Source organism: Kryptolebias marmoratus, linkage group LG11 (assembly GCF_001649575.2).
Source record: "Kryptolebias marmoratus isolate JLee-2015 linkage group LG11, ASM164957v2, whole genome shotgun sequence".
NCBI classification, from domain to species: domain Eukaryota; kingdom Metazoa; phylum Chordata; class Actinopteri; order Cyprinodontiformes; family Rivulidae; genus Kryptolebias; species Kryptolebias marmoratus.
In genome coordinates this window covers 7,707,800-7,718,515 of record NC_051440.1, presented here as the reverse complement: position 1 = coordinate 7,718,515, position 10,716 = coordinate 7,707,800, and the positions used below count along the sequence as shown (strand labels likewise).

Genomic DNA, 10,716 nt, shown 5'->3' with positions numbered 1-10,716 from the left:
GGCGAAGATCCTGGGTCCTCCAGCAAGACAACGACCCAAAGCACACAGGCCTGGTTGAAAGGGAAAAAATGGACTGTTTTAAAATGGCCAGCAATGAGTCCTGATCTCAATCCAATTGAAAATCTTTGGGTGGAGCTGAAATCTGCCATTGGCGAAAGGAACCCTGCAAATGTACAAGAGCTTGAGCATATTGCAAAAGAAGTGTGGGAGAAAATGCCACCCGAGAAGTGCAAGAAGCTTATAGATGAATATAAGAAACGTTTGGAGGCCGTCATTGCTGCCAAAGGCTGTGCAACCAAATATTAAAGAGGGGTGTCAATATTAGTGCACATGCTGGTTTTCTGTTTTGTCCTTTGGAATTAAAATATTTAAGTTGAAATGGTAATTGTCTTTGTTAAATTACTTTGGACCTGAAATTGAAAGATTCTGCTGATATAAGTTTTGAACATTTCCATTTATTTCTGAAGATATTCACTCAGCTATGCAAATCATGAAGGGGTGCCAATAATGTTGAGCAGGACTGTAGTCTTTGGTAGAATCAGTTCTGTGAGTTTGTACACTTGAGCTGGATCTGGTACAGATTTGATCATTTCATGACGCCCTGATACGTAAACTAGAAATAAATAAATAAAAAGGTGTGCTGTGTACCTGAACCATTACACCACTTTCTGATCCTGAAACAACAAGGAACCAGGAAGCTGCTCATCTGCTCAGAGATCATTCAGACGACAACAACCAGGAACATTTACCCTTTAAGAATTGCTCACTTCAGGCTCTGGACTTTAAATTTGTTCCCTCCTGTGAGTTTTAAATTGGTCTTTTTTTTTTTTTTTTTTTTTTTTAAACATTCAGGTGTTCATTTGACCCGGATCAAATTACATTAGCTAGGATTTAAATGGAGCAACAAATCAAGGAAGAGTCGTTGGCGTCCGATCGTTGACAGAAACGAGTTTCACGAACTCATCCGACCCGTTTGCCTTATCAGGGGAACGCTCTCCGCCACGTCCGGCACTGATAAACTTTATGACCAGATGACAAAACAAAAAGTAGCGAACAATGCATCTTTGCCTCAGTAACGCAAAGAAAAAAACGTTTTCAGACAATGAAGCAAAACGCACCGTAATTCAGATTTTCTGTTGATTTTATTGAAAACATTATAAAATTATGCAGAGCAGCAGCATTATTGTTGTTGTCATCTTTAACATCTTCACATTAACACTAACTACATAAAAAAAAATTACATCAAGTTTGTCAGTCACTGTCAGGGTGAAGTAGACTCTACTGCCCCCGTGTGGCTGAAAGTGAAACTAACCTAACCCTTAAAACAAAATAATGCTGATTAATCCCTGCTCTAATCAACAAGATGACTTTTTTTGTGATTTCAGCATTGATGAGCTAATTCATGATTTGACCTTTTGGTAAAATTTTATATTGAGTGCAACAACAACAAAAAAGGTTTAATTTAGGATGAGAGGGGGAAAAACAACTGAATTAACAGCACAGGATCACAAAAGCAGACATGAAACTGAAACCTGCTCAGCGTTCACCGAGAAATCTGACACGAGTCTGTTTAGTGTTTAGCTAAACTTCTCTTGTTGTCGTTTTAAACAATTTGGAGCTACATTAAAGGAAAGTTATCAGTTCTGTGAGCCAGAGTTGGTGTGGCACAACGAGTTACAGAAAAGTTACAGACGGTTTCCGAGGAAACAAAGATTGAAGGTTTTTGGTAACAGCTGCTGATCATGAAGCTGATTTAAACTCTCATCCTATGAAAAGTTTCACAAAAATCAAACTAATGTGGCAACTATTCATCTTATCCTTTATTCTATTGATTAACGTCAACAAATTACGGTTTTCTTACAACTGCAGCAAAAAATAGTTTAGCAGAAAATGACAAATTTGAAGGTTAAAGCCCTCCCCCCCACACCTAACGTATCCCATTAACTCCCACACACTGGAAGAATCGAAGTCTCACGATAAAACACAGAAGATTTGGCTTTTATTATTTAAAAAAAAACAAACTAAAATAAATAAAGCAGCTGCTAAACAGAACGGAATCATAGCACAAAAAGTAAGGAAACTTGTTTGGTTGATGAGTTCTTTGCTGTAACAACACTTCTTGGCAATAAATCTTGTGATGTTGGAAAGCCGGATGATTTCCCTTTAAATGGTGTCGCATTTGTGGGTTGCAGCCATGAAAAACTCGCTGGATCTTCTCTGCCGAACAGCTCGTTCTGCGATGGACTCCTGTGTGGAGTTTGGTCTCAGACTGTAGAGGTATGGGACTGCCTCTGGTTGCTCACCTGGGGTACCAGAAGCTCAAAACAGGTGGCTGTGTATGGTTCTTCCGCATGCTACTGAGGCCCATGTTTGCTAAATGAACAAATTATTCAACTGCAAATACATATTATTTCTTCAGACTTCAATAATCCAGTCCAATGACCGACACCAAACAAGAGTCAGTAGCAGAATAAGGCGCTTGGCAGAGAAGATTTGGAAAGTTTTTCCACAAGCGCAACCCAATTGGTCAGCTCTGCTGCTCAACCCACAAATGCAGTTCCCTTATAAATGTGGCACCATTTAAGGGGAAATAATGGGCTCTCCATTGGCATGAAATGTATTGCCAAGAAGCATCGTTACAGCAAAGATATAACCAACCAGACACAAATATTCCAACTTTTCGTGCTAAGTTTAGTTGATTTGTTATCCAACAACTGGAGTTGTGCATTTAGAAACTTAAATACAAGATTTAAAAAAAAAGACAAATGTGCAGATTTAAGACGGTCATTTGACTTTAGTGTTAGTGATGTGACCTGGTAAGGTTTTGTAACATGTTTTTTTATGAAGACGTAGCCTCCGAGGCTCAGTTAAAAAAAAACAAAACTGGAGGTTTTCCAGCCAATCAAAGCGAACCAAACAAGCATCCTAACCCCTAATGCTACTGTTGTTGTTTTAGCTTTTTTTTTTTTTTTAAATTTCACAACTTTTGACATTACCAACAGTTACCGAATCTGTTGCGATTGTGCTGAAAACCAAACAGAGCGGAACGACTTCCGCATCACTGCGATTTACCGCCAAACATCATCGAGATAAAACTTAACTTTCTGTCAGTGTGATTGTCAACAATGTGTGTTTTTTTTATGAGTGCTGGGGGTTTCACAGAACCTCATTTAACAAAAAAAAAATAATAATAAAGGGAACTCCAGCAAAGTCTAGTGCTTTAACTCATTTAACTGTTAAGTAATAAGTGATAAACTCTACGAAACACCCAAACTACCCCTCACTTATGTATGATCTCAGCAGGTGAATAACTAAAATATGACACTTGACTGGAATAACTAAAGAAACGTTATTTCCAAGAACGATACCTGAGAGAACAGAAAGGCTTGTCTTCTGAGGGATCAAGTCTCTGAGCTCCCAGGAATCAACCCTGAACTGGAAATAAAAAAAAAAAAAAAACTTTTTTCGTCTCCTACGTGTAAACGTCTGTGTACCTGGAATGCAGTGCGCTCCAAAACTTTTTTTCTTTACACAAAAATGAGCGTTAAAAGAACCATGAACATGATGACGTTTAAATAAGTCCCAGAAGATTGCATAGATTATGAACGGGCTGGATCAGCAGTCATACAGACAGAAACTCACTAACTCTATAAATACTCTTCCTTTTCTCACCTGCAGGACAGAGAACGATCATATTTACAGTGATCACGATGCTGCTGATGCTCCCCTTGTTTATTAGGAGAAGAAAAACAAAAAAACAAAAAAGATTGTTGATTATTGTTCGAGTGTATCATTAACCCTCCTTCCACTGGTCTGTCTGCCACGTTACCCAAGATTCAAGACAAAACCAGCACAGAAATGCACCTTTTTACTGTTTATAGCTCCACGAATGTTAAAAAAATAAGACAGAGGTAATTCTTTTTGTAGTGTGAAAATAACTACAGGATAGAAATAAAAAAACAGCCTCAGCTGATTGACTACTTGGTTCATGTAGGCACAGGAACAGTGTGTCCGTCTGCTTGCCTCTACGTGTGTCTTTGTGTAACGACTCCCCCCTCCCTCCTGTTTTCCCTCAGTTTGTCCCCCGCATCAAACCTCGTTGCCCCCCCCTCCTGCTTCCTGCTCTGACCGGGGCGACTTCCTTTCAGGACTTCCTCTGGCGCAGTGTCTCCGAGCTCCCGTTCAGTTTGCTTCGTCCGGACGGCGTCCCCGAGCTGCCGTTGCCCAGAGGGCGGTCCCAGTCGGTGGGCGCTTCCTGCTTGCGCCGACGGGTCTCTTTGTAGCGCAGCGTGATGTCACTGTGAATAGGGGGGGAATCGAAGAAAAGCAGAAACGCTGGTATTAAGAAAAACATCGCCATTGGGAAGCGTTCTGTGCAGCTCCATTTTGTTGCGCAACGTGTTTCCTTATAAACATAATAAAAAAAACAAGACTGGAAAATGATTAACTTTGGATTTGGCTCTGAAGGGAAATAAAACTTAACTGAAAGACCACATTCCTCATGGAAACGGAGCCTTTTTAAAGCACCATTAGGAGATGGTTGAGCAAATGTCAAAACCCACATGTTTAGGTCTTTAATGGACAGAATCAAACTGACCTAACGTTGAGGAACTAGTTTGTGATATTAATTACTGGAAAGTTAATCAACAAAGTGCTCAGGGTGTTATAGTATTCACTTCCACAAAAATATGATATTGACTCCAAAAAACAGGCTTCAGAACAGCGCAAATTACGCAAATTATAATTTCTGGATTTCATTTATATCATAATTGCATCACATCAGATAAATCATTGAGGAAAGATTATTAAGAATTGTCATACAGCTCTGAACAGAAAAATAATGCTTTCAAAACGTTTTATAAAAAATTGTGACTTTATTAACTACAACGCAGCATGCTTTGGCCTCTGGTGTTTTGGGTGCGCTGTGTGAATGGGGTGTGGGGTGGGGGGGTGTCCAAGCTGATCTTATTGCCTCTTATTGAGTTAGAGGATTTTAGTGGAATACATAAAAGGAGCTGGCATGCTGGCAGTGTGTCTCGTGTTAACAGTAACTAAAAGCAATGACGTGAGGCAAGAAGCAGTTCGGTGCAACAAGGAGTGAGCTCTGTGTTTTCTTCAGGATCACACAGACCCCCTGGTTATATTAAGGGAATAATGACGTGCAAGAGAACAAAACACGTGAGTAGATTGGGTAAGGTAGTTTTTTTTGTTTGTTTTCCTACCTCTCCTGATAAAGAACATTACTGCGCTACTGCTGAGCGGGAAGGAGACGGAGGGGGAGGGGGAGGAGGAGGAGGAGGAGAAAAGGAGGAAGGACAGGGCAGAAAACAGACATGAAGCTTTACGTGCCGGGGCCAGGCTGGGCTTTAAGACAACCGCTGATCAGCAAAAGATGGATAAAAATCTGAAAGTCTGAGTAAGAATCAAGTCAAACACGAGTGGGATAACTCACATGATAGTTTCAGAAAATTAATTCGACTTACTGTAATTAAATTGGGTCAGTCACGAAAACGAAGAAACCGGTTTCATGTGACTACTAAACAACAGCGAGCAAACCGTTCTGTCCTTCTTGGGTTCAGAGTGGAACGGTCAAACAAACCTGCGTTCTTTCCCACAGAGACCCAAGATGTAGCACAACTAAAACTAGACATGTATTATTATTGGAATATCAATGTGAGCAATATTATCATAGGGGATTGCAATTCTGAACCCCCCTGAACACAAGAGCTGTAACTAGTGTTGTGTCGTACATGAACGAGTCTTTTGAGTGAATGAACTGAACCAATTCACTTTATTCACTGATTTGTTCCTTACTTAGTTCAGATGAGTTCAGCGGGAGTGGAACTTCCACGTTCTGTGACTCACTCATGACGTAAATCTAAACGACACAGCAGTGTGCGCCGTGCAAGCAGCGGGCGGGATTTACTCACAGACTGCTGATTCACACATGTGCAGAAACAACGTACTGCTGCCGAGATGTGATAGACATCATAAAGAGTAGACCCCGCATGGGCCGAAGGAAATACAGCCGCCATCTTGGAGCGGTCGTCCTTCTTATTTGGTTAAACCAAAAGAGCAGAAGATGCCTCAACACTGCGCAGCTTAATTCTGTTCAAATCGACGGGCTGTTGACGTCAGGGGTCGGGGGATAACTTTTCACAAGTAAGATGAACATATTATATTTTGTATTTTATTTTCTCCTTGTCTATGATCCGTACCACTGAAGGAACTGCTGATTCATGCATGCGCAGAAACAACGTACTGCCGCTGAGGAGTGATCCGTATAACGAACGACACTTTCTGTTTGAAGGATGTTGATGTTGGTCTCTCTCTGCATCTTTGAAATATGTTTGTGTGTCTTATAAGCCCATGGGGGCTGGGCACCTTTTATGGTGTAAGAAAACTAAACTAACTAGCAAACTAACTGATAAACTGTGTGAACTGGAGGATTCGGTGAACAAATCTTTTGAACGAATCATTTTAATGAACTGATTCTAGTGATTCAGTTCACTCAAAAGAGCTGCTGTTCCCATCACTAGCTGTAACTAGTTTTTTTTTTTTGTCAAATCTTTACCAATCTCAAAACAGCTGTTCGTACGTTTAAAGTGACCGTTTAAAGCCTCAGTGTCATACACGATTTCTCAGCATCCGTAGTTCTCTTACCGGATGAAAAAGCGCCACAGGGTCCAGATGAGTATAAGAAAGATGCCCAAGAACCAGCACTGCATGACAAAGAAGGGGATGGGCATCATGAGGGTGTGGGGGTCGTACTTGACCACGATGAGGAACTCGGTCACGGTTATTGCTGCCACGAGCCACGCCTGCTGGCCGAGCTTCTTCAGGAACTTCCTGTTGGAGAAAAAAAGTTTTGAAAGATGCTGAGGCGCTTTCACTGATAAAGACGTCGTAACAGGTGTGGCGTAAAAGCAGCGCTGGTGCTGCTCCGCTACTCACGGGTCGTCCATGAAGTCGTAGATCTCCCTCATGGCCACGCCGCCCACGTTGACGAAAAACACGAGGCGCAGCAGCACCAGGTAGTGCTCCGGAGGCATCCACAGAACAAACTTCAGGTAGAAGGTGTTCAGCTCCGCCAAGAGGAACTAACAGCAGAGGAGATTTTTTTTAAATATAAATATCACATTTTATTCAAAGAGCAGTGAAGATAAGGAAACAAAAAACAAAGAAAAGATAGAAAATGATACAAAAATAAGAGAATATTTATTGTATGCCCTTTAGTCACCTACAGGTATTTAAGAGTTCCTTACAATAACAAATAAAAGAGCTCCAGCTTTTTTCTAAACTAGCAAATCCATTTTCTTACCATGAAGATGATGCCCAGCACAGCGAGCCAGCGACGAAGGTTTGAAGCGGGCCTCCACTCAAACTTCACCCAGCTGTAGGGTGTGAACTGGAATGCTATCCGCTTTATCTTCCCCCTGAGCGGTGAAGAGAGAGAGAGAGAGGATGCATTTACGTAGAGAGAAATGTGTGCATCTGACAGATTTTTACTGGACACTGGAAATGTGTTGGAGGTAAAACTATTTGAAAACACAGAATCATTTGTCTTGAAGCGGTGGCTCACAACCCTGGTCCTCGAGGAACACCATCTTGCAAGCTTTAGGCTTTAATGCTTGATTGTGATTTTTTGTGAAATGCAATTTTTGTTTTTGTTTTTTTTGCGTAGTCGTTCACATTTCCAAATATATGCGACATGTTTGTGACCTCCTGTGTGATCTGCAAACGACCCTAAAAGTAGAGGACGCACATAGCGTCCCACGTAGCGAGCGTGCTCAATGTTGGCGCAACTAAACATGGATGTTAACGGTGGAGCGTATCTTGCGACCTTACAGTTGTTGTACAACCGGAGCCAGCACATGAAGAACCTAATAGTCTTAAAAAGATAAAAAAAAAAAAGAGAGGCAGGTTTTTGAAAGTGGCGTTTTGTGGCAGCAACATCCGTACAGAGAAACGTGTGGGTTTGGAGTCGAAGCGGTTTGATCTTGTTTTTCTTCCCGGACGCAGAATACTCGATGTTTGTCGAGTATCAGTGACGTACAGGTCGGATGAATGCGACCTGGATGTACAGACACAGGTCACATTTGAAAAGACCAGACATGTATCGGATTTAGCACCATATCCAAGTGGCCTGGGTCGCATTCGTAAAAATCCAAGCTGTGTTGTTCAGACTGTCATGAAAAGATCAGATACAGGTCATACAAGAGCAAAAAAAAAAAAAAAAAAAAAAAAAAATTGGATTTGGGTCACTTCAGGCTGCAGTGACTTAGTTGTTTCCCCTGTTTCGACACACCTGATTTAAATAAGCTTCTGCGGACATGAAGTCATGCTGAAGAGCAGGGAAACAATGAAAACATGCAGGGTAGTGTTCCTCGAGGACCAGGGTTCAGCCAGTCCTTATTTTCCTGGTTTGAAAGGAGCCAGAGATGAATCTATTTAAGTGGTCACAACTAACTCTGAACTTGTTTTTCCTCTTCGGCCATCAGCTGCTTTTTTTTACCCCCACCCCACTCATTTCAGTCCAGTCCTTGAATGTGACAAGTTTCATTCAACCATAGAAAGGCAACTAAACTTAACAGATGACCAGTAATGCGTTTCCTTAATTTATTTATTTTTTTAAAATTCGTTTCTCACCAGGAAGAAAAGTGCCTCCTAAAGAGGCCGCAGCCAAAGACGTGTCTTCAAGTTGATGAATTATCTAAAAGATGACGCATCTCTGAGATCTTTGCCCGGTTCTTCCCTCCCTCCTAGTTTTTAGTAAGGCTGATCTCTGCTGAGTTTTATTTTTAGGTCGGCTGTTTTTGTGGTCCGCCACTTTTTGCAGTTAAATGCTTCAAGGAAATACACAATTTCATGACAGTTTAGATCTAATACTGGAGGAAAGGTGCAGCAAAGGCCAAAGAAAATATTTTAGAACCTCTAAAAAGCCTAAAAGTGTTGTTTAGGACCACTGTCAGCTAACAAAAGAAAACCTGACTCCTTGGAAGTAAAAAATATATATATATATATAAAAACTAAAATAAGGAGTGTTTTGGGACAGCAAACTCTGCAGCTTTTAGAAAGTCGTACTTGTATGTAGGAATGTTCCAGAGGCCCTGCCACTGGTACGGCTTCATGGACAACCAGGCCAGAGTCTTCATGCCACAGTAGATCCCCAGGCCGTTGCAGACCAACACATCCATGATCCACTAAAAGAGGGGAAAAAAAACAACAAATATTTTATTAAAGCGTATTGTAATGCTCCTACACAACCTTGATCCACCAACGTATTTCTAGATTAGACCTTTTCTTCTTAGGACAGTGTGAGTGTGAACAAACAGAGGCTGAAGTTTTGTTGAAGTCAGGTCAACTGAAGGGCCTTCATTATTTTAAATTTATCATCCTGACTACCAGTAGTTCTGGAGGACATTTGTAACCCTGAATATCTCCCACCCACAGCATACTACTGAATTCACATTTAGGGCTTTTCAGTGATACCAGTGTGGTAGGGTTAGAAATTAAAAAAAAAAAAAGGGTGTTTGTTTTTCCTGGCAGTCAGGAGGTTATAAACAGCTTTGCTCCATCTGTGTGTTTTTAATCTTACTTTGGGGGAACCATAATCTTTTGTCTCCAGGGTATGTATGTGATATTTAAGTTCTAAATGTATGGACTTATATGATAAATATTACTAACAAAAAGGATATTTTAAGTGCATCGAATCCATTGTTCGCTGTTGCACAATGCTTCACTAAATATGTGTTTGAATTCATTTTGTTTATACTAGTTTATCTTTCTGTTGGTACAACATAAAATGTACATAATGAGCACCTAAACGCCATCTTCAATCAGGCCGTTGCTGTGCTGCAGACCAACAGCTCAGTGTTTGAGCGGTCTTCCTAAAAACGAGCACCAGTATTTTCTGACAACCAAAAGTAACTATACTTTTTATTTCCATCTTTAAAAAAAAAAAAATTAACCAGATAAAAACCCATTACGATCAAGACCTCTTTCACAAGAGTGACCTGGCCAAGAAAGGCAGCAGGACGTCATAGAGGACAAGACAAAAATAAACAAGAACAACAAAAAAATAATTATTAAAAAAAGAGAGTTATTTGACAATAAAGTGCAACAGTTATGACACTAACAATTTAAAATACGAATCAATGGCTATTAAAATTTAAAAACAGGCACTGTTGACAGGATTTCTGTTCTTGATTTTTTAAAGCCGAGCGGAAAACTTTTAGTTGAAAGAAATTCTGGCAGCTTTCTTTCCCTTTTCTGCTCGCACCCGAGGAACGCAGCGATGCAAACGGCAACAACCAACGTGTCTCTATCCCTATTTTTGAGGAAACGCAACTTGTGTTTGTTGCTTCTGAGGTTTTTAAGGACCTTTAACCAGTATAGGAACACAATGAACAAACATCACGGGTCGTCTTCAGTGATCCTTCCATTTCCCTATTTTTATACCAAACTGCACAATGAGAGAACTACTAACTGGGAACACAAGTACAAAGTCAGCATAGTTCCTGTAATACACACTGGGGAGCAGGGGCGGCTCCAGATATTTTTTTCTGCAGGTGCTAAGCATTTTATTGAGGGTGCTAATGAAGGATTATTTGTTCTTACAGTTCTCAACACACACAGATGCAAGCACAAACACACATATATATATATATATATATATATATATATATATATATATATATATATATATAAAAAACA

The 10,716-nt window shown here is 40.5% G+C and overlaps 1 protein-coding gene across 2 annotated transcripts in view; it reads right to left on the bottom strand.

Moving 5' to 3' along the window:
* Positions 1-1,120: 1,120 nt before the first annotated feature.
* Positions 1,121-10,716, bottom strand: part of ptdss2 (phosphatidylserine synthase 2) — a 27,160-nt gene continuing 17,564 nt past the window's right edge. For both annotated transcript variants that reach the window (XM_017434807.3, XM_017434808.3), the window contains exons 9-13: positions 9,085-9,203; positions 7,322-7,436; positions 6,955-7,100; positions 6,664-6,849; positions 1,121-4,298 (exon numbers count right to left, since the gene is read on the bottom strand). In XM_017434807.3, the coding sequence (XP_017290296.1) occupies positions 4,145-4,298; positions 6,664-6,849; positions 6,955-7,100; positions 7,322-7,436; positions 9,085-9,203 (720 nt within the window). In that variant the 3' untranslated portion in view covers positions 1,121-4,144. The remainder of the gene's footprint in view (positions 4,299-6,663; positions 6,850-6,954; positions 7,101-7,321; positions 7,437-9,084; positions 9,204-10,716) is intronic.